Source organism: Typopeltis vanoorti, chromosome 18, assembly GCF_054136105.1.
Source record: "Typopeltis vanoorti isolate ZY-2024b chromosome 18, IOZ_Tvanoo_1.0, whole genome shotgun sequence".
In the NCBI taxonomy this organism is placed as follows: domain Eukaryota; kingdom Metazoa; phylum Arthropoda; class Arachnida; order Uropygi; family Thelyphonidae; genus Typopeltis; species Typopeltis vanoorti.
The window spans coordinates 68,916,498-68,941,210 of NC_143566.1; the positions used below are offsets into that span (position 1 = coordinate 68,916,498).

At 35.1% G+C, this 24,713-nt stretch overlaps 2 protein-coding genes across 8 annotated transcripts in view; one reads left to right on the forward strand and one right to left on the reverse strand.

The window, feature by feature from the left end:
• The window catches only part of LOC150096750 (uncharacterized), a 326,095-nt gene that overhangs the window by 84,891 nt on the left and 216,491 nt on the right, over nucleotides 1-24,713 (reverse strand). For all 7 annotated transcript variants that reach the window (XM_090408265.1, XM_090408260.1, XM_090408264.1 and 4 more), the window contains one exon: nucleotides 8,277-8,355. In XM_090408265.1, coding sequence (XP_090264391.1) covers nucleotides 8,277-8,355 — 79 coding nt within the window. The remainder of the gene's footprint in view (nucleotides 1-8,276; nucleotides 8,356-24,713) is intronic.
• Nucleotides 1-24,713, forward strand: part of LOC150096751 (calcyphosin-like protein) — a 58,717-nt gene that overhangs the window by 21,741 nt on the left and 12,263 nt on the right. Inside the window, exon 2 of the mRNA XM_090408256.1 lies at nucleotides 15,486-15,650. Within this exon, the coding sequence (XP_090264382.1) occupies nucleotides 15,502-15,650 (149 nt within the window). The 5' untranslated portion in view covers nucleotides 15,486-15,501. The remainder of the gene's footprint in view (nucleotides 1-15,485; nucleotides 15,651-24,713) is intronic.

The window sequence follows — 24,713 nt, forward strand, 5'->3', positions numbered from 1 at the left end:
ATATGTAGCAAATATGGTTATATTCAGCTATAAGGAATGACAGTCAGAACAGAGTTTACCAGCTCATTTAGTCAGTGGTTTAATGGTACTACATTGCTTAGGGGTTGGTGATTGTAATTGTATCTGCTTCTGGTAATACATTTTTGTGAGACCTAATTGTGAAAGCTAGGAAGCGGAGGCGCATTATTAAAATGTTTGGAAATTGAAATTTATTATTATTTTCTTGAGTGAATTTCTCTATAGTGAATTGGATCATAGGATGTCTGGGCCATGAGGTCAAACACAGAACATATCAATTTCATCAATATCATTAATTATGATGAGCACATTTTTTCAAACTTCTCCAGATAGAGATAAAAGGGGGAAGCCCCTAAGAAAGGTTGTAAACCTATGGTACAACCTTTCTTAGTAGAGAAATGCACAAGATCAGCCAAAATGAAAGAAGCATGGAGAGGATTCGTCCAGCAGTGCACTGAAGAAAGCCGTTGATGATGACGATAGATTAAAGGTTTTTTGTAATTAATTTTATCTTTATTTTTGACATAATTTGGCCAAACATGGAACTTTTTCAAGCCACTTCACGCTTCCAATAAGCTGGGGGGGGGGATTCACACCGAGAATGAAATTCATCTCCCACATAAATAAAAATAAAAAAAAAAATTAAAATTAAAATCCATGCCCACGGCATGATTCAAACCCATACCGCTCTCCAGGCTACCAGTTGGCCAACAAATGTTTCTGAGTTATATATTCTTCTGAAGTAAAGTAGCCATCATGAATAGCAAAATTTTAGAGATCTGTGATGAAGAGAAGAGAAGAGCCTTATTATTATTATTATTATTATTATTATTATTATTATTATTATTATTATTATTATTATTATTATTATAATTAGTAGTAGTAGTAGTAGTAGTAATAGGGTCCAAGGGAGAATGTTAGTTAAGATAAAGGTGATGTCAAAATGGACTTCGATATCTTGAGTAATTTATGATTTAGGAGTAATTAAATTGTGGACGGAGGTTTTGAAATATGGGGATTTTTTATATTGTAAAAGATATATTGTCAGTATACGAGAAAGAAAGAGAGAGAGAGAGAGAGAGAGTTATCGGAGTTCTTTTTTTATATATAATCTGGAGTTGCTTTTCAAAACCAAATTAACCTAAATAATCAAGGATGGGTGAAACTCAGAAAATCCTGAGAAACTTTTCATTTTAAGGACTTGTTCCGACTAATGCTCACGATCCTCATCCATAGAGTAAGCTCCTCTTGAAACACCAAATCAAAACCATTTCCTTCATATTACTTGAGCGTATGCTACCGCCTTACTGCGCATTCTTAACGATCTCGGACAGAAACAAAATATGGAAATCATTAAACTAACAGTGTAATTCCAGTCCTTGGTACTTCGCATTATTTCCATTAAAGCTGCAGAAGTTCTACCTACATTTAATCTTTCATACACGACTGAGTTATAGATAGGGAGAGGGATCATCTAATAGTAGCTGAATTCGTTCTCTTGTCGACAGAATGAAGCAGTTTTAGAAAGGATTTTGGGAATCCAGAGCAATTATGGCAACTATTGTTAAGACAGGACTGAGGCAAATTGACTAGTTCTCCCACTTCCAGTATGACATTTAAAAACTTCCAGCTACTGATTCCGTTGACGATTTGAATAGTTCAGCACTATAAGATTTGTCACACGAGAAAGGAAGAGTGCATATGCTATAAATGCTGTAATAACCAGGACCGATTACTTGGCAACGTTTTTCTTAGAAGGAAGAGAATGCAATACCAAGTCATTCGCATTTTAGTAAACGATATGCCAAATCTTTACATGATATTTAAAGAAGCCGTGATGCCATCATTAGCAGAGGTGTTTGTGTATCCTTCTTTGATAATATTTCTTTGAAATATCTTACTGATAAGTCTATGAAATAAGATAAAGGATGAAAGTGGCCCCATGAAGACACGATCGTATAATATAAATGCGGTTGTGAAGTATCATTCTTTGCAGGAAACATCGGTATACAAGCTATTGTTTATAGCACAGTATCTGGTGATTACGAGGGCGGTCTAAAAAGTTCTCGCCCTCGACTATAGATGGCAACACTATCGTCGAGATTTTTTTTTTCTAAGTTGGTACATCTATCATAAGCATTCATGTGAAATTGCAAGTCATTCTATCAGTTTGTTTTATACAGCTGTCTGAAGCAAAAATGTTTTTTGTATCCCTTAAAACGGATACAATTGAGAATCGGGCGGTTATAAAATTCTTTGTAAAGAAGGGTTTAACGTCAAAAGAAATTCATTCGAAGTTGAGAAAAGTTTATGGGCACTCTTCTCCTTCGTTTTTGACAATTAAGAAATTGGCTGCTGAGTTTAAACGTGGCCGTACCAGCCTTGAAGATGATCCACATGAAGGACGTCCAAAAAGTGTAACAACACCAGAAATCATTGATCGAGTGCGCGATATGGTATTGGATGACCGGCGAGTCAAAGTGCATGAAATTGCTGAGACTGTAGGCATTTCAAAAGAACGTGTAAGATATATTTTGCATGAAGAATTGCAAATGAAAAAGCTTTGCGTAAGATGGGTGCCGCGCTTGCTCACAGCAGATCAAAAACGCATTCGCATGAAAATCTCTGAACAGTGCTTGGAGCGTTTTAATAAGAATAAAACTGATTTTGTGCGTTGATTTATTACTATGGAGGAGACTTGGATTCACCATTATATACCAGAATCCAAATAGCAGTCAAAACAATGGACAGAAGCCAGTTGTTCATCGCCAAAGACAAAGTCGGTTCCGTCAGCAGGAAAGGTCGTGGCATCGGTGTTTTGGGATGCTAAAGGCATTTTGTTTATTAATTATCTTGAAAAGGGTAAAACAATAACCGGGGAATATTATTCCGATCTTTTAACCTGAAAGAAGGAAAAAATCATCTTTCAGCAGGACAATGCACCTGCCCACAAAGGTATTTTGGCAATGGGAAAATTAAGGGATAGAAGTCAGAGGGAACCAAACATCCACCCTGTTCCCCAAATCTGGGGAACAGGGTGGATGTTTGGTTCCCTCTGACTTCTATCCCTTCCCAAAACTAAAACTATTCTTTGCTGGTCAGCGTTTTTCTTCGAATCAAGAGGTGATTGCAGCTGTAGAGGGGTATTTTTCAGATCTTACTGAGAACCACTACAGGGACGGGATAATGGTGCTGGAGCATCGCTGGAATAAATGTATTAGTCTTAAGGGCGATTATGTTGAAAAATAAAAATAATTTTGAATTATAAATTCGTTTTTCCATTGTTAGGCCGAGAACTTTTCAGGGCATCCTCGTATTTTTTAGCAGACCTGCAAGATAACTCTTACAGGATTTCATCACAAATATTTCGTTTTTGGTAACTTGCAGAAGCTGCTATTAATGCATTTGTCTCTTCAATTTTCAAGTGTGTATGCAGCCATAGCTTATGAACAGTGAACTCCTGAATCTCAAAAACAATACTCGAGGATTGGTGACATACAACGATACTCGTGTTGCAAACTCGTTATTAATAAAGAGACCAAAAATCTACTTTAAGATCGTTCTCTTTCTGAGTTTTACTTTGCATATTTTTTTTTCTTTTCATATTCGTGCAGGAGCAAAGCACCAAAGAAATAGTTCAATTTCATAAGCGTTGAACAGTTTATGTGAAAGAAATACTGCAAATTTGTAGGAGTATTGCATAACCAATTACCCCGTGACTCAATCAATATTACCGGTTTTCAGATAAGTATATCATTATTCAGAAATAATAAGAAAAACTCATACAACATTCTGTGTTTATTCATGAATTTCGCACTTCGATCTCATGCTACTTTTGCAATGAGTGTAATCTTCGATTCTGCTTAGGACATATTACTCTTATTTGCCATTTGTATATATATATTTAAAAAAAAATAAAAGCTGATAGTTCGCTAGTGTTTTTGATATTTGTTTTATATATCATGACCCAAGATTTGAGGAGTGTGATGATTAGTCATGCTTTCATGAAAGGTGAATATTAGTAAGAATACAAGTGCAGTTGAGGTATCGTGTCACGTACAGAATCCAAGACTCCATTTCCACAACTGATCGATGTCGGACTGTTAACTTAATAGAAGTTAGCAGGCAGTATTCTTATCAAAAAGTAGGAAATCTGATCGTTCTGTTGAAAATCCCAATGGGAATTGCTTGTTCGTTAAACAAGGGCTGGGCTGTTTGAGCTTTTTAATGACGTTATCAGTCAATTTTTCTCTTCGAATTTCGCATGATGAATTGAAGGCGCGTTCTCTGGCAGGAATTTTCTCTCATGCTGTTGTTTTAGTACTACGTTGCCAAGTTACCGATCAGGTTTCGTTTCATCGATTATTGGCAAAGCATGTTCCAGAATTCCTTGCCAGTTTTATGTTGCATTTTATATTGTACTAGTTTAACTATTTATTGAACTAATTTTATTCTTTGTGTTGTATTTATGTTATACTAGTTTACATTAGCTTATCTTAATCAATTTTATATTACCTTATTCTATTACTTTAATTAGTTTTACATCACTTCCTATTATCTTTTTTCCATTTGCCGGCCTGGTTGGCTGAGTGGTTAGCGTACCCAATATCCAACTAAGAAGCCGTGGGTTCGAATCCCGTTGTGGGTATAGACGTTTGCGATTGTCTTTAGTTGGAAGAGAAATTTCATCGCCCCGTTCGAAACCATCACTCCGCCTACTGAAGGCTTGAAGTGGCTTGGAAAATTATATATACAGTAAAACCCCGTTTTTACGTTCCCGCAATTTACGTTTTCCTGCCATTTACGTCATTTTCCGTCTTACGGCCTATTCTTACGATGTATTGTTTTCCCGCCATTAACAACTTAATGTGGACGTTATTTCCAGTGATTTGCGTTTTTTTCTCGGGTAGCAATACTGATTTTCGAATCGACTGCTGCGGAAATCTGCGCATTTCTGTTCCCAGATGGCGTTACTTACTTTCGGCTGTAGTTTCGTTTCCGCAATCACGGTGACCTGCACGCTTGCCGCAGTAATATAGTGATGAGCGATACCGTGATTTTTCAATCACAGTACGAATTGATATTGCAGAATTTCTGTTGCATAATTTAGCGTGTGAAAGTTGCTTTCAAGTTGCGGTGGTGGATTATCCATGTTAGTAACATGGAGAAAAAAAGACAGAAAATGTATTAGAAAAGATAGAAGAAAAGATGGCAATTCTGCGACGTGTAGATTGGCATTCCGGAACACGTGTGCATTTAGCAAAAGATCTTGGACTCTCTGTGTCCACTTTGAACACGATAGTAAAAAAACAGGTCAAGCACTGAACTCAATGCAAAGAAATCTGGTGCGATGTCAAAAAAAAAAAAAAGCAAAAACAATCAACAAATAAAGATTATTTTAAATAGATAAATGTAAGTAATTGTAAATTCATTTATTTTCAGTTATTAAATTTTGTAATCTGGTATGTAGACACATCCTAGCAGTAAGTCATCTTTTAGCCTTATTTAAACGTTTTTTTACATTTCCTGCTATTTACACTTTTTTCCATCAGTCCTCTGAAAAGTGTAAAAAAGAAGTTTTACTGTATATATTATTATTATTATTATTATTATTATTATTATTATTATTAACGGCATCTCCATGGAGTCTGGAGACTCATCGTGGGAGACCCAAATCAACCATTATACACACAAATCCTATCATACCTCCCCTTGAATCCATTCACCGTCAGGGAGCTCACAACCAATGCTGGCAATCCATTCCATTCTCTCACCACTCTCCACGCAAAAAAATCTTTCCTAGCTCCTACGCAACTTTCTAGTTCTCTGTTTGTCATATATTGGAAAATTTCAATCATGGAACATGGAGCGGCTGAAGATACCAAGTACGGCGAATGAATTCGCAAAGAAAGTAGAAGAAGAAATGAATGCGAGAAATATACAAGAAGGTGATGATGTACGTGAAAAATGAAAGATTCTGAAGGAAAGCATAATTACCGCTACAGAATTACATTTAGCCAAAATAGAAGAAGAAAGAGAGAAAAGAAAGAAGCCATGGATTTTGGGGAAAATATCAAAAAGAAGAAAGTTAATTAACAGTAAAATAGAGGAGAAAAAAAGCAGTATAAAGACTTGAGTAGGGAGGTACAAAGAGAGATAAGAAGAAAAAAGGAAGAGTGGTTAGGTGAAATAAGTAAAGATACAATAACAAAGAAATGACATAAAAGGTGTTTATAAAAACATTAATATGATGACAGGAAGGAGAAAGATGAAAAGGACTGGAGCAGTCAAGAATGAAAGAGGTGAAATTCTGAATAGAAAAAGAGAAGATATTACAGATGGGAAGATTATGTAAGTAAACTTTATGAAGACAGAGGAAGAGGAGAAAATCAAATGAAAGAGCATAGTGGGCAGAGGCTGTACATCATGAGGGAGGAATTGAATCAAGCAATTCAAAAGATGAAAGAAGGAAAATTCCCTGGAATAGATGGTATACAGATAGAACTTATAAGGAATATTGGTGAAAAAAGGTATGGAAGTGTTATGGCAAATTATTAACGGAATTTATGAGGGACAAGAATTACCAGAGGAGTTTAGAAGATCAATTTTTATCCCATTCCGTGATTGTGTAACTTCCCCCCATCCAGTACTAATGTATCATACGTTTACAGCCTTTCGTGAGATTTGTATTAAAATAAATAAATAAATTATGTTGTTAAACTGGGTCACGTGGTCATAGTCTTATATTATAAAATTAACAACATTGATTATTTACTTTAAGATTAGGCTGACCATACTTCCTTGAGACAAAAATTGGACATCGGGATGGGAAAAACGGAACGGGGGTTACGTAATATTATTCATAAAAAAGTAAGACTATAAAAAAGTTTTACTTTGCCCAATATATATGGGATAAAACGTCGGTAACTTTGCTTCCGATTTAGTACGTGCTAGAAGAAAACTTTGGTTCATAAATTTTATTTATGAATGTCGACAAGCAGTCATTTGCGCGAAAACTTTGGCCGTGACGCACAGTATGATAAACAACAAGAGCTTTACTTGCTGCAATTTTATCATTTTCGCTATCACCATCACATCTCTCCATAAACGAGTCAATGTTGTTAACTGAAGCCAGAGTCTTTTCAGCATCCTTATGTTTCTGGATGTCGATTCTACCTCCATGAGCAAAGGAAAAATGAACATTACAATGTTGGCTTACCACTTTTGTTCCATCACTACACAGCGTGTCCAGTTTAAAAATTTTGAATTCTTTATGGATATCGTCATTAAAACTTCAGTTTCGCCTCTTTGACATTGCAAGGATAGACTTAAAGCTATATTTTTAAAGCTTTAAAAATAAAACTTAAAACTTTAAAAAAGATGAAATTTAAACTACCGGCATTGAATAACAAAACCCGGTTTTGCATAAAGGCAAAACAAAAACTAATGCTACAGCAGAACAGACGCCGCGTCTGAGAAGCGCAAGTGTTGCCAACATGCATTTTTTATATTCTCTGAATAAATCACTGCAGATATCGATATTTAGTATCGAACAATGCTACTCCATGGTTATACAACTTACTGGTATCCATATTTATATGCGATTATAGGTTGTGAATAATAATTTGTGATTGACCAATATTAAAGTATATTTATTTATAGTTTGTATTAAAAACGGGACAAAATTGACATTTTTATTAAAACGACGGGACGGCCGGGAAATATGAAAAAAAAAAAAAAACGGTACTGTCCCGTTCAAAACGGTACGTATGGTCAGCCTCAAGGATCGTGGCAAGTCACTGACAGAACTCTCTTGCTGGAAGCGTTTAATCAAGCTACGAATCATTGTTTCCGAGGGAGCATTTCTGGCATTAAAATGGCGGCGATATGCTCTTTGCGTTAGAATAATCGAATGCAGATTTTCAAAATCAAGTTGCACGATTTTGGTTGTTGTTTGGTTGTGAACATTTCCATGATTAATTTCCCAATTGTTCCTAGGAATAACTGGAAAATAAATAAAAATAAATAAAATGAAAAAATTAATAATAAAAAAGTTCACATTTCAAATCCCTTCGTGACTTATGGGCCACCCTGTATTAATGTTTTGAATAGCTTTTCTCTTGACATCATCTTGGAATTAACAGAGGCGCAATAATAATAAAATATACAAAATTTAAACACAAATTGTTATTATATTTCTATGATTTCTTCAACTGTTTGTTTTAAAATAAAAATCTAGTCTTGGTCAATACCCTTACCTGAACTTTTTTTCATCACCATTTTTATCGTCAATGATATTTCTTAGCCTGTTCTGAAATTTGATTGAATATGTTGTTTCTAGAATAATCAGTAAATAAATATAGTAGATTGATAATTTTCACAATGAGATTTTATTTTCTCTTTTATATAAATTAGTATAGAAAGAGCCCTGCTCCAGTCATCTAGGATTTGCTATTGTGAGAAAAGTTATCCAATTATCTGAATTAATATTATAAAATTAAATGTTTATACTTCCGCATTTAAGTTAAAATAATTCCAGCTGCCTTTTCAGTTTTCTAATGGCTTCAGGGTTTTCTATCTCGGTACCGTATTTCTTGGGATATTTTCTCTCACTGTTCTATAATTGCTATCTCATTTAATAACTATCACTATTATAACTAAATATCATTATCTTCAGTTTTATATCACCTTCTTTTTCTTTCATTTCTTTTGCGGTACTATTTCCTCTATTTCTAAGTCTTTTTAGTCTCCAAAGAGTTTCATTATATTTGTCAACCATGATTTTTTTTTTAAAGCTACGTTTATCCGTTACTCCGCTTCAAACAGCACGTGAGTTGACGATATGCGTGATTACACATTTTTTTAAGCAGAGAGCTTGTTTTGGGAGACTAAGCTAGATTTATTTTCATTTTCTAGCTTTAATTCTAACGACCACTTCAACCGATTAGACAAAGTAATGTATGTTAAGCAGCATGGCCGATATTTTATAATAATTATAAATATCTTGTACAATTTTTCACTTTTGAATACTTTTCAAATAACAAAGCTAGTGAGTTTTTTATTATTATTATTATAAAATAACTATATGTGTCGATGTTTGGTAAAACTCAACATGTAACCTTTACATCCATTTTGCATATTACAAATAGGGAAAAATTTTGCACCTATTAAGTGTGTGTGTGTGTGTGTGTGTGTGTGTGTGTGTGTGTGTGTGTGTGTGTGTGTGTGTGTGACTGTATTCGTGCAGACAGAACTGTCAGTGATTGAATTACCTTCCTTCTGTGCTCAATCTACACTTCTACTTGACCAAATTTAAGACTAAATTTTTTGCACATACTAGGGTGTTTCTACAGTGAGAGTTTGCTAAGAAACTATTTTAAGAACCAGGTGTTTCTTAAATCCTTCTTGTAATATATTCAACGATCAAAACAGCTTTACGATCTGTTGGCAATACAAGCGATTACTATTCCGCATATCGACTGAACGCAGAAACAAATGCAAAGAAATTAATTATAGATATGACTAGTTTCACCTTCTGTATGACTTTAAATTTTTATTTTATTTTATAATCGTCAATCGACTATAAAATTAATAAGAATGTTCTGTTATGCTTGTGATTTGTCGAATTCTCAAGCATTTTCAATAACTGCATACGATCTGGTAAGCTTCAAATTTGTCAACACCGAAAGTTTTTTTTTTTTTTTGGTTGTTGTTGTTTATGGTTGCATACTGTAAATTAATAAACTTTTGAGAGCTTTCAGCAAAATTTTTCCAAGATTTAATTTTTCCATAATTCTGTACAGACTTGCAAATAAGAGTTAAATAATAATCACCCATGGAAAGTGGTCACGCCGGATTTTTAGTCATTTTCTTACAATTTTTTCCACAGCGGTCTGGGCGAGAGGGCGCGTCCTTCCTGAATACCAAACGGTCTGTCTCTAAGTTGAACGTGTATACTTTTGTGAATGAAGTTGGTAGTTAAACGGTTTAAATTTCCGATACATGTCGAATGTAATGAAAATTTAAGCTCATAAAATTTGTTTCGCAATTTATTTTTATTATTCGTCTGGAGTTCCCCCCGTTCCTCGGCCGTCCCTTAGGAGTGGTTGAGCCCTCCTAGTGAGGAATTAAATATGTATTTTATGGCTGTAGATCCGTGTGTGTTCACGGGCCGATTTGCCTATTCTGAGGGACGAAAAATCCTCTACCTCCGGCTAACTCACCTTTAGTCGAAAGAGAACCAGATAAAGGTTCCTCACGTCACTGACGGGAATCGAACCCAAGTCTTTCCGACCAAAGGGCGTCGTCTATACCGACTGAGCTACGGAAGCTCACTTCGCAATTAAATAATTAAATAAACGGAATTCAACGACGAAATTTATATGGGAGCTGAATATCGTTAGGTAGCAAAAATCTGCATAATACAGTAAGTTAAACTGTATAAAATTTGCTCCAAAAAGAAAAAAAAAAACATAAATCATAAAACATCATTTATTATTATTATTATCATCATCAGACCTCCAGGGAGTTAAAAGACATCACTGCAGGTCCCACCACACACACACACACACACAGTTCATCATACCGTAACTTAAATGTAATCACCATCTCCACATTTACAACACTTTCAGGCAATACGTTCCAATCACCCACGACTCTCCACGCAAAAAATAAATAAAATAATGCTACTGGAACAAATCTGAAAACACACCCCAACTCAACATTACCAGAGTTAAAGATCGGTACTATCAACATAAGAAGCCTGAATGGCAAAGAAATGGAGCTAGCTGAGGAATTAGATAAGTACCAGATCGACATAATTGGGGTGACTGAAACAAAAAAGACAAAAACTGGTGAGATCTTTCTGAGCAATAAATACAAAACGTTATATTCAGGCAATGACAATCAAGGAAAAGGAGTAGCCATAGTATTCAACACAAAATACGAGGCTAATCTTCTTGAATGGCAGGCAGTCTCAAGTAGAGTAATGTGGGCAAATATGAGAATGGGGAACTGGACAATGAGACTTATTTGTGCCTATGGTCCCACAGAAGGTTCTCCTAAGATAGAAGTGGAGAAATTTTATGATGCTTTAGAAAAAGCAACTGACACAATGAAAAAGGAAAAGTTGGTCTTTGTTGGGGATCTAAATAGCGGAGTAGGAAATGATTGTGAGACATATAAAAATATTTTGGGAAAATTTGGAGAAAAGAGCAAAGCTAATAATAATGGCAAATATCTGTTGGATTTTTGCTTAGGACATGGACTGGTTATTACTAACACCGTGTTCCAACATAAAAATGTGCACAGATTCACATGGAGAGAAGAGGCTAGGAATAAGAAAAGTCTCATTGACTATGTTATTGTTGATAGTGATGTTTTCTCCCTGGTGCAGGACACCAGAGTGTACAGAGGATTTGAAATTGGAAGTGATCACTATTTAGTCTTGAGCAGGATAAAATTGAATTTCATATTGAAAAGAAGAACATGTAAGAAAGTTTTAAAGCGAATAAAAGTTGAGCAGCTCTCAGATGTGAACTGTCGACTAAAATACACAAAGATTATTCAAGAAAAAATGAAAGAGTTTGAGAACAGGAATCAAATCTTGGAGATTCAGTGGCAAGCCTTGAAGAAATCCCCGATTGATTCAGCTAGAGAGGCATGTGGTGAAGTTGTCTGCAAGGATAGAAAAATTAGAACTCCGTGGTGGACACAGGAAGTTAAACAGGCAGTGAAGGAAAAGAAGAAAGCATATCAAAAGTTCCTGGCAAATAAGTCAGCTTGTGCTCTTAGAGAATACAGAGACAAATGCGAGAATGCTAAACAGTGTGTAAAACTAGCTAAACAAAAGTCATGGGAGGACTTTGGCAAGAATATAGAAAATAAATATCAAGAGGATGGCAAAATATTCTGGAGGTTGTTGAAAAAGCTTACGAATGGAGGAAAGAGTGCTGTAAAAGGAGTTAGAGATGATAAAGGTGAAGAAGAAAAAGATATCCTTGAAGTATGGAGTAATTACTTTGAAAAACTGTTAAATGAAACAAGCAGTGATGACAGCACAGTGGTAAAAATACACTGACCAGGCATGCAGTCAGGAATACATATCCATACTTGAAGTAGAAAAAGCCATCAAAGGCTTAAAATGTGGAAAGGCAGCAGGAGTAGATGATATTCGACCAGAAATGCTGATGTATGGTGGTATAAAAGTCTTACAGTGGCTGCACTGCATAGTTCAAAAAGCCTGGACAGAGGGACGAATTCCCAATGATTGGAGTAGAGCTCTCATAGTACCCATATATAAAAAGGGAAATAAAACTGAATGTGAGAATTACAGAGGTATTTCCCTACTGAGTGTTCCTGGCAAGATCTATGCAAGTATACTTGAGAAACGATTGAGAAGAATTGTGGAAGAAAAGCTGGGTGAAGAACAAGCTGGATTCAGGTCAAATAGAGGCTGTCAGGATCAGATCTTCACTTTACGACAAATAGTCGAGAAAGCATGGGAATATAACAAAGATCTGTATTTAAGTTTTGTCGATTTGGAAAAGGCATATGACAAGGTGCCAATAGAGAAGCTATTCAATACGCTACAGTTATATGGTGTCAATGGGGCATTATATCAAGCAATACATAGTCTTTATTTGAGTTGTAAGTCAGCAGTTACAATTGAACGAAGTACAGGAAGATGGTTTAATGTTAAATCTGGTGTGAGACAAGGATGTACATTAACCCCTCTGTTATTCATTATCTATATGGATCACATTATGAAGGAAAGTGGTATTAAAAATGGTATCAAAATTGGAGATGTTAATGTCAGCTCTTTGCTTTATGCGGATGATGTTATACTTCTAAATAAATCTGCTACAAGTCTGCAAGATTCTCTGACTAAATTGAATAGCTGTTGTAATAGATATGGTATGAAGGTCAGCAATAAAAAGACAAACACAATGAAAATAGGCAGAATCATTGAAAATGTCAACTGTGTTGTGAATGGAGAACCTGTGGAACAAGTAAAACATTTCAGCTACTTAGGCACGATTTTTAGTGAAGATGGTAAATTCAGTATAGAAATAGACAACAGAATCAGCAAAGCTGGTATGGTGGGAAGTCAACTGAATAAATTCATATGGAATAAGAGAGAAATTAGTCGGAACACTAGATTAGCAATATACAAGACAGTGTTCAAACCAGTTTTAACTTATGAATCTGAGAGCTGGGTCAGAAGTAAAACAATTGACCAAGGACTAGAGACCGCAGATATGAGAGTCCTGAGAAGGATTAGAGGCGTGAACAGATGGCATCAATGGCAATATCATATTAAAAACGAGGATATTAGGAAAGAACTTGACATTGTCAGCATCCAGGAATGCGTTAGCAGAGCTAATCTCAGGTGGTATGGTCACTTAAACAGAATGGATGAAGAAAGATTAGAAAAACAAGTGTTCTCTGCCAGGTTGGCAGGAAAACGACCCAGAGGAAGAACAAGATATAGATGGATTTATACGGTACAAAGTGCCTTAGACGATAGAAATATAAGATCTGATAATGTTGGAGTCTTGACAAGTAACAGACTGATTTGGAGGAAAATTGTAGATAGGAAGTTAGTAATGATGTAATTTTTTCATGTAGTACTATCATATCCTGTACACCCCTTGAGGGTACATGGCAGGAATTTGATGATGATAATAATAATAATAATAAATCTGTTCCTCATCACCTGTATGAGGAACAGATTTATTATTAATTAATCTGATGACAACCCCTTAATAACTTATATATCTCAATCATATCCCCCCTCCTCTTATCCACTAGTCTCTGCAATTTGCATTTCCTCAATCTTTCTTCATATTCGACATTCCAAAGAACAGAAACCATTTATCAATCGTCTCTGGACCCTTTCCACTATCTCCTCATCCTTTTGAAAACCAGGTAACTAAATCTGTGTTTACACATGTAAATATCAATATTAATCTGACATGTGGATTAACATGTACATGTTAATCTACATGTCAGTGTCCTAATCATTGCCATAATCCGTTCTGCTGTCTTCACGATTCTAGCAATGTGTCTGCGAAATTTTAGGTTCTTATCCAAAACTGTTTCCAGATTCCTAATTTCCACCACTTCCTCGAAGATACTATCACCAGTTGCATACTCTGAATCCAATTGTTTCCTCAATTTTAAAACTTTATGCTTTGGAATATTGAACTGGTAACCCCAATAATTTTTCCATTTAGTCAGCGCATTCAAGTCATCTTATAAAGCCATGACATCGGCTTCATTCTTTATTATACTTACCAGTTTTGCATTATCTGCAGACAACTGAATATCACCATTCAGACCTCTCTCTCGACATCATTAACATACAAATTAAGCAGCAACGGCCCCTAAATAGAATCTTCTGGGATATGGCTACTCCATACACAACTTGGTGATATTTATAACACAGCCATTCTCTTATCTAGCGCATTAATCTACGATCCAACTTCATCCTTTCTGGTTGAATCACATTCTTGCCATATGGCAATATATTAAAGACCTTTATAATCATTGCTGTAATCCAAAATCTAAATATACCACTGTTTATGCATCACCCTTATCCAATGCATTTTTCACCTTGTTATAATAAGTAAGCAAATTACTAAAACACGATCTTCTTTTAATAAACACATGCTCACCATCAATGAAGATGCTGTTGTTATCAACCCAGTTCTGAATATTGGTCATTACTAACTTCTCCAATACTTGAGCCCACAACTCCAGACACACAGATGGTCTACAATTCGAAGCTTTAGTCGTATCATCTCCCTTATGAAGTGAAATTACTTTACTCTCTTTCCACTCCTTTGGATTCCAGCCCAATGTATGATTCATGTTAAAAAATATGTCAAAGGCGTTGCTAACTCTCCGGAACATTCCTTCAAAATCTTTCCATAATCATTCTTTCTTCTGCTGGCGATGTATCGAAAAAAACTCCGTGGGATTCCTTTTAGCCTCATGATTTAACCATTGCTCGTACTATCCTTTTGCTACCCTCGCCTCGCCGAGTAACCTCCGTCTCCTGCTCTGTGTACTTCATGCAATTGGTTATTAACCACTCATCTTATGCTGCTTCAATAATGCCTTTTTCCAGATTACATCCCTTCATTCATCCATTTCACACCCACCCTTATTTAATCTTATATAAAACATATAAGAGATTATAATTTTTATTTATAATAATTGCATTATTATAATTAATATAATTAATACAATAAAAATATTATTATCACCATTAGTCAGGTTTGTCCAAGCTAACTGAAACTTCTTAGTATCATAATCAAGAGTAATATTATCTGTTAAGAGAAAAGTTTTAAAATTTGTTATATTTTGCAAAATAACTGCTGTGTGTTATTTCTTCTCCTCCCCCCCACAATTTTTGAAAATTATGAGGGTTGAAATTAATCTATTACTTTGGTATTAAACAGACTAGAAGCTGTTAAAATGCCTCGACCTGTGTCAGCTCAGACAAGGAACGAAAATTTCATGAAGGAGAATGCTGGTAGACAACTATCTAGAGTTTCGGATCCTGTAGAAAGATTGCGGTTATTGTGTCTGCAAAGGGGATCAGCTGGAATTCTGGGATTAGGAAAGTAAGTGTGTGTTAAAAAGCCAAACGGCTATTTTTTCTGGAGAAGTTAATTAAATTAAGGGAATAAAAATCCCTTATTTTTTTACAGCCAGTATGCGAAACTCTGAGATCGAAAACTACGATCTAAGAGTTTCATGCCGAAGAACTATCGGCGAATCCAAGCGTAAGCGAACACCTGGTAGTACAACACCAAGGCAACTCAAAGGTAGCAAGCTCCCTCACTATCCTTGATATTTTCTCATAATGTAAAACAGCTCCTCACAGCTCAAAAAAGGTTGAAACCGGTCTGGGTAGTGATCTCTCCTCATAATGTAAGGCAGTATTACATCTCCTAGGAGCTGTGTTTTACATTATGAGAAAATATCAAGGATAGTGAGGGAGCTTGCTCCACCTTTGCTTTGAGTTGCCTTGTTGTACTACCAGGTGTTCACTTACGCTTGGATTCGCCGATAGTTCTTCGGCATGAAACTCTTAGATTGTAGTTTTCGATCTCAGAATTTCGCATACTGGCTGTAAAATAATAAGGGATTTTTATCCCTTTAATTTAAGTGTGTGTTAGTTGTTGAGCTTAATTTTTCTGACTTTTTGGAAACGTTTTAATAATAATAATAATTTTTATACAATTCACATTTTGTATTTTCTGTTCAATGAAAATATACATCAGAAAATACATCTTTAGATGAATATACATACTATCAGCAACAGATGAAGCAGAAGTAATAATTTATTATTATTATTATTAAGTAAATTAACATGTAGTGATAAAATTAGGTGTTAAAAATATTAAAGATGAGTTTAATTCAAGAATAGTTGTGGACCAGGACAAAAACATATGCGCAAGAGAGAGTGAAGTAAGAGGACAAGGTTCTGGAAAGTTCTGATAAATATTTAGAACAAAAATGTTTTTTCAGAATTTTTTTTCGTATAAAAATGTTTTTTCAGAAAATATCTTTTATTTTAGGATATACACAAGAAAATGCGTTGAATGATTTGCAATTCTAATTTATTGCATACAAATAATTATTATCAAATATCAATTAGCATAACCTAAATCTACGTACTTTGAGATTATATAACCATGTAAACACACATAAAATTGTAATATAAATTATAAGAGAACTGTTATTTGAAAACATTCACAAAATTAGAATAATTTTAACGTTGTTCAAAATATCAGAATAATGCGAAAATAAATGCACAAAAATTACAGTCAAAGAGAAACAGCATAATAGTACTTAGTTGCATCCCCCCTTAGCTTTTATGACCGTAAGTAAACGGTTGGGCATATTATTTACTAGCAGTTCACAGTCTTCTTTTTTTTTTTTTTTTAATCAAAATATGCCCATATGATCTGCAGACTAGAAACAAGTTCATGTTTGTCTCTTGGGGCAACGTCTTGAAGATGTTTCTTCGTAATTCCCCACAAATTTTCAATGGGGTTTAAATACTGGTGAGTTTGTCGGCCAAGGAATTATGATTTTCCTTTCTTTGAGCCATCTAGTAGTGGTCTTGGAACTGTGGCAAGAAGCTGAATCTTGCTGAAAAAGGAAATCACCATCACATAAATCTTCCGATGCTGGTTACATAAAGTGTTCAAGAATTTCTTGGTACACTTCGGAATTGACTCTTTCGTACACAATACACAGCCTACCTAGATCCTCTGAGGTCATACAAACCCATACCATGACAGAAGTTGCAAATTTCACCGAACGTTTCATGCATTCTTCATCAAATGCTTCTTGCTTAAGACGCCAAACATGTATCCCTTGATGACCATGGGACACACAAAATATACTTTCATCGCTAAACAGTACCTTTTTCCAGTTCTCTTGACCTCTTAAAAAAATTCTTAGTTTCTGATATGTCACTCGTTCGACCATGTTTAGCAAATGATTAACTGACGCGCAAACGACTCCTCGCACACGAGTCATCTCGCAGCTACTGAAATATACGGTATGCTACTTCTATGATCTCCTCAAAACCAATCGGAAATTGAAATATTCTAATATTTTGAACCACGTTAAAAATTATTCCAAATTTGTGAATGTTTTCAAATAGAAGTTTTCTTATAATTTATATTACATTTTTATGTGCTTACATGGTTATATAATCTACAAAGTAGAATTTAGATGATGCTAATTCTTATTTGGTAATAATTATTTTCTATGTACTAAATTAGAATTGCAAATCATTCGACACATTTTCTTTGGTTATTCTAATTTTTTGATTCGGAGGTGTATAAGAAAACATAAAAGTATTTAATAGCAAATAATAAAGTAAAAGTAGTGAATAATAATAATATTATTATTATTATTATTATTATTATTGTTGTTGTTGTTGTTTAATTACTGTACAGGGTGTTCGGGATAAATTTGACAGTTTCGTAAGGAAAAAGAAAATCTTCTTTGTATCTATTAAATTTAATGAATTGACAAAAAAACATTACAGGCAGAGTTAATTACAATACTATCAACAAGATTTACTCAAAATAACCACCATTAGCATCGATCACAGCTTCAATTCTGCTTCGGAACCTCGAACAAGCTGATGCTACAGTCTCCCTGGGAAGGGCCGCAAAAACTGTTTTAATTTTATCCATTAACTGGGCTTTTGTATTACTGGAAGTGCGATTGGTGTCTTTTTCAACTGCGCCCCATACAAAATAATCCATGGGGTTAAGGTCTGGGGAGTTTGGAGGCCAAACATTTGGACTGGTGAAGTCGTAGAAATTTTCAGACAACCATTTTTGACTTTTCCCAGAGGTGTGGCAAGGGGCCGAATCCTGCTGCCATACATACGGCCTACCATTGGCTACCCTTGTTATCCAGGGCTTGACTACAGTTAGCAACTCCACGAACAAAGCCCGAATTCCAATGCCAGGGTTCTTCAACACCTGTTCCTGCAGATTTGCGAGGAATTCTGCTGTACGAACGCAATCAGATCGTCTGCTAGGGATCTTTCTTCTTGCTACATCCTCGTAGTCACCATTGCAAGTCTCTAGTTCATGCCTGATTGTTTTTACTGTATTCAGGGAGCATTGGGCAGCAGTCGTAATATCCTTATTTTGATGGCGGGCACGAATCATCATGATACAAGTTATTCTCTTCCATGATTCAGGTGGGTTCCAGCTATCCATCCTTTCTGACATCTTGTATATGAATGAAGAAGGGTCCAAACTTTTAAATGAAGAGAAGTGTGTGTTAATACATGTAACTTACGGAAAAATATAATTAATTATAAATATGTCAAATTTATCCCGAACACCCTGTATGTGTTTTTGTGTATGATATGCCTGTGTTTTCTTTCTATAGTCTGCTGATAACTGATCCTGGCCTTTCGGTTGTATGTGGTGCTAATTGTGCTTGCTCCACTTTTATAGTTCTTGTCTGAGCGTTTGATAACTGGTTAGGTGTTTTAAGTTGTATGGAAGATTGTGATCAGAATAGGTATCAGATACTCTATCATACTTTTCCCATATCTATTGTTGAAGTGCCTGGTAGTGTTAAAGAGTAGTGGTAGAAACACGGCGTGTCTCTATGTTTCCGGTAATCATTATTGAAGACATAACGAATACGTAATGTCTCAAGTTCGATATGATTAAAATTTTACATGAAGCTATTAAAGTGTGTTTCGTGTATATTGGCTCTCCAAGCACCATGGCAATGATTCTTTTGCGCAGCGATTCCAATTTTATACAGACTGCTGTGTTTGCGCAATTTTATACAGACTGCTGTTATGCCATATCCTGGTATTGCTTCACAGATGCTATGGTCGTAATTTTCTCAGTGTTGATTGGTATCATGTCCTTTACTTGGTATAATTTAGCTGCAATAATGCTGTTATTTTTATATATTTTTATTTTTGAAGGTATTCAATGTGTTTGGTCCATTTGAAGGGACGATCAATATAAAGCCTCAGGTATTTACCATGGTTACGAATGTAATTTCAGGACAATGACAACTGTTAGAATTGATAACACAATGATATGTGTGACTACGTAGTATAATCGGTAGACATGACTCTTGGGTTTTAGTAACCAACATTTGGGTTTTGGTATTGTGTATTATGATTGAATTGCTATTAAAATATCTTGATAATTCATGAGGTCTTGTGCTTTGGAGAGGGCGATGTTAATGTCTTTGTAGACTGTTAGTAGTGCAGTGTCATCTGCATACTGATATATCTGGCTTTATGATTGACACCTATTTTTGTTAACTGAATTCTATTTGGAAACTACAAGCCTGGTTCAGACGTGTAGCTTTCCGCGGACTCCAACGGGGTATATTTTGTCCAGTAATGTTTGGTGGTCGAGGGTTTCGAATGTTTTTTTTTTTTTTTTTTTTTTTTTTTTTTTTTTTTTTTTTAGATCTGGCAGTATAAGTATGGCGAATTTATTTTAATCCAGAGCTTTGTATATGGCGTCCGTATCTTCTAGTAATCGTAGTAGTGCTTTTTTTTTTAATCTCGATTGTTTTTGTGAGATTATATCGTATTGTTGCAAGAAATTTTGTATTTTGTCGTTTTTTTGTTTTTTTTTTTCTAGAATTTTTGAGATGACAGGTAAATTGGCAATTGGTCTACAGTTCTGTATGTTATTTTTTACCCTGTTTATAGAGAGGTCTAATTACTGCTGTTTTTAGTTTGCTGGGGATAATACCATTATAAAGTATCTATTGCATTGATTAGTTTTAAAAGTATTGGGTGTAGTTGGTCAAAATGTGTTATAAGATCGGTTAGCCTGATGTTGTCTATCCTTGAGCTAGTTGTGGGGATAAGGTGTGATTTGACTGGTGTCTCTCTCTCTCTCTCTCTCTCTCTCTCTCTCTCTCTCTCTTGAGTTGAGTAATGTTGTTTACAAAATTTTTGGTTGAAGGATTCTGCTAATTGTTGTATCGTGTCTTGGCCGAAACTGTTAGCGATGACGTCTTGTGGGGACGTTTTATTTTCTATTTAGCAATTCGTTGAGTGTTAACCATGTTTGTTTCATATTGCCATAATATTTTTGTAACACGTTATTATGTCTCAAATAAATTACATTCACATGACGTAAAATTTAAGTAATAATACTACATTTTCTTTCATGTGACTAAATAGGAGTAAATAATATCTTTAAGGGTCAAAAGAGGGACAATGTTCTGTAGATGATATCAGTTATGGTAATGTGACATGGAAGTTAATTGTAGGGATAGAATTATAATGTGGCTTTTATAAACCCAACCGTCTTCAAAGCTTGAATAAGCCTTTTGTGAAGACAGTGGGATTGTTGTTTATTTACTGTTGATAATTTGGTCTATATAGGCATGTGTTTATGTGAAGATAACTTCCTGTCAGTTATCAGTTCTACAGGTGTGTTGTGCTAAACATGCTGGTACAAATTCCATATTTTTCTTTTAGTGTTCGATAAGTGGTTAGGTGTTTTAAGTTGTGTGGAAGATTATTCTAAGTATCTATTATTGAAGTGCCTGGTAATGTAGACAGTCGTGGTTGGCCTCGTTATGTGGTATGTGTCTCTATATTTACGATAATCATTACTGAAGTAGTTTAATATGATTTCGTAGTGTCTCAGGTCTGATAAGCATAAAAGTTTGTATAAGGCCATTAAAGAGTTTGTCAGAGTTTCATATGTGTGCTGACTCTCCAAAGCACCGTGGAATTGATTCTTTTGTGCAAAATAATTTTTTGTATAATAATAATGTACTTTTTGTACAATTATGTAGAATATTGCATAATAATAATTTTGTACAACAATAACAATAATAATACGTGGAAATACAATGAAAATAAATAATTTACCAACTAAATTAATTAATTATTAGTTAGCAAATTTTACTAATTAATAAGTAGAATAAAACAAAAAATATTAAATTTATTAACTAATGATTTTAAAAAAATGTAATATGATTAGGAAATTATTTTTATTGTATTTCCACGTAGTTTTTGTTCTATAAACTTCAAAATGAATCATTGCAACAGCTAAGGAATATGGAAATCCTACTACTACTAATAATAATAATACTAAACCGCAGTACTCACAAGCTGTACAATTAGGGGTTTGTAAGTACTGTGTGAAAATTTGCGTATGTTATTTTGGCCTATTCGCCTAGTTGGAATAATAATAATAATAATAAAAACCTTCAACCTCCACACGGGACCAAATAACGCACTCTTAGCGGAAAAGCACTGATATAATATTTCGTGTCCTTGACGAGATTTGAGCCAAGAGTTTCCCAACCAAAGGGCTTCGTTGAAAACGAAAAAATTTCCAGCTTCCATAGCTGGAAATGTCCTTTGAGATAAAAATGGTAACATGCTAGATTCAATAAATCGTGGTGCATTAGACTAGGTATTTTATATTATGATTAATTATTTATTTATGATCATGGCTAACTGCAAATGTTATCTGATAAATCACGAAAAAAAAACAAAAAAACTTTGGAGTTTGAAGATTTCTTTTGTGCAACCTATTTCAGTGTTACTGAATTGAGGTCCGTAAGTTATACCTAAGAGATCTGAGTTAAGTAGAATTTTTTCATCTTAATTTTATTGTTATTACCACTAGGAGTTATTATTATTGTAAAATTATTTGTATTCACTGAATAAATGCTTTTAGTATTTAAATATCTTATATATGAAAGTATTTCAACTTTCAATGTTAGTTTTCAAAACTGATGATTAAAATAAACTAAGTTTAGGTCAAACAGAGGTTATAAGTTCCGATTTGTTCCGAAATTGTGTGAATATAATGACCTCAAGTTTCGTTAATCTTGAAAAGGCATAAATAGGTTACCAAAAGGGATGATTAAAGTGTGGTAAACTGTACATTGTAACAGAAAACGAAGAGCGATATGTAGCTTATATTTGAATTTCAAATCAGCATTTTGAATTGAAGGACTAGGAAGATGGTCAAATGTTAAATCAGGTAAGAGAGAATTGTGCATGCACTATCTCTACAACTATTAGAACTTTGTACGAACACATTATAAAGGCAAGTGATAAAAGTAAAATGCCGACAGCAATTCGCTATGTAGATTATGTTATCCTCTTAAATATATATTACTTGGAAAGAAGTCAGCGGACACCTCCCCCCCCCAATTGGGCAACGGGCATCATTACATGTAACGAGTCACGTGTTTGTAGCCGGTACACATTTGAGGAATATGATGCTCCAGACAGTGCAACTGTGCCCGGGTACAATGGCTGTTAGATGGGAACTGACGGAGTTCGAAAGAGGCGTTGTGATAAGATGCCATATCTTTTCGGCAAATTGTTGACAAACTGAACCATCCCACGTCAACAATAAGTGATACCATACTGAGATGGAAGCTCAGGGAGTCAACTGTAAGTGCTGCCCGCAGTGGACAACCCACCACACTCACCGAACGTGACCGTAGGATGCTACGAAGGATATTCGTTGGCGGACACGCTGAATACGGAATTCCGGGCATCGACTGAAAAACACGAATCTGCACAAAAACATCCAGAACTGCGGCTCACAACATGAGTTTCCATACGGACTGCAATATGCAAGCCTCGCATTACCGGTCTAAGTGTCGCGTCGTCTTCAGTGGTGCAAAGAGCTTGTACAGTGGGACGTGAAAGTTTGGAAAGCTGTTATGGAGCGACGAATCACGCTACACACTCTACCAAGCAGATGAATTTATATGGGTGTGACGGATGCCGGGTGAACGTCTCTTACCAGAGTGCGTAATAACCCCAATTATGAAATTCGGAGGTGGCGATATGATAGTATGGTCCTGTCTTTTTCTGGTTTGGCCTCCGGACCTCTGTTTGTGGTGCCACAAACATTGAACTCCGAGAGGTATCTGAACATTCTGTATAATGCAATACTTCCTACTTTGTCGCATTTCTACGGAACTGACCATTATCAGCAAGACAATGCACCGTGTCATAAAGATGCTGCTGTAACTGCGTGGTTTGTGGACATGAACGTCACCACCCTTGACTGGCCTCCACAGAACCCTAATCTCAACCCTGTTGAACATCTGTGGGATGAACTGGAGCGTCAGCTGAAGTCAAGGTACGTCCGCCCCACAGTCCAGGACCTCATTACCTGCCTACAGGAATGGTCAAAATTTTCCATTGATAGCTATCCTACATCTTATTAAAGTTGTCGACCTTGATGTTTGTTCCTCACGCTATGGTGTCCGTTGACTTCTTTCCAAAAAAAACGGTGTACCTGCCACAAGGGAATCTTGTGGCAAATACACTGTAAACTATTTCACATCAATTTAAGCTAACTTACATGATGTGAAAATGTTGGTATGAAAAACAGAAAAAATTATGAAAATAAGCAAGAAAACAGTACCATAATTCTCAACGGTGAATTTATAGGATCGGTAACACATTTCTGCTAATTTGACATAATTTTTTAGTGAAGATCGCAAATTAATTATTCAAAAAATAATAAAAAGAGCTTCGGTTAATCTTGTGAAAAGCTAATTCAATGAAGTTTTGTATGGAACAGTGACGTAAATCAGCCAAGAGATCAATCATATAATAGACCGTGTTCAAAACTAATTTTAACAGGGATCGCAGATTGGGTCAGAAATAAGACCAGTGAAGAAAAACTGCAGACCATAGATAAGAAAGTTTTAAGGAGAATTAGGCATGCAATAAGGAATGTACAGAAGAATGAATGACCAGATAATATCAATGGCAAAATCACATTAAAATAAAGATAACATTAAAAAAAAAACTTTAGAAATATTCTACAATGTGCAAATCTAAGATGGTATGGTCATTTTACGAAAACAAGTGTTTGAAGCAAAGCAGGAAAAATGCCCAGAGTAAAACCAAAGTATAATACATTTTGAAGTAGAGTGCTCGAAGAACGCATATGCCAGCTGATCATATCATATATATAATAGACCAATTTGGAAGAAAATCCGTGATAGGAAACTAATAAAGAAAAAAACAATCGCGAACTATATTAGGGTATAAGAATATTATGCGATGAAGAATGCTCAGTCACGCAGGCCTTATTTCTCAAACGTGATAACCACTATGAGAATAATATTCTCATGAGGTTTTGTTCATACGTGCT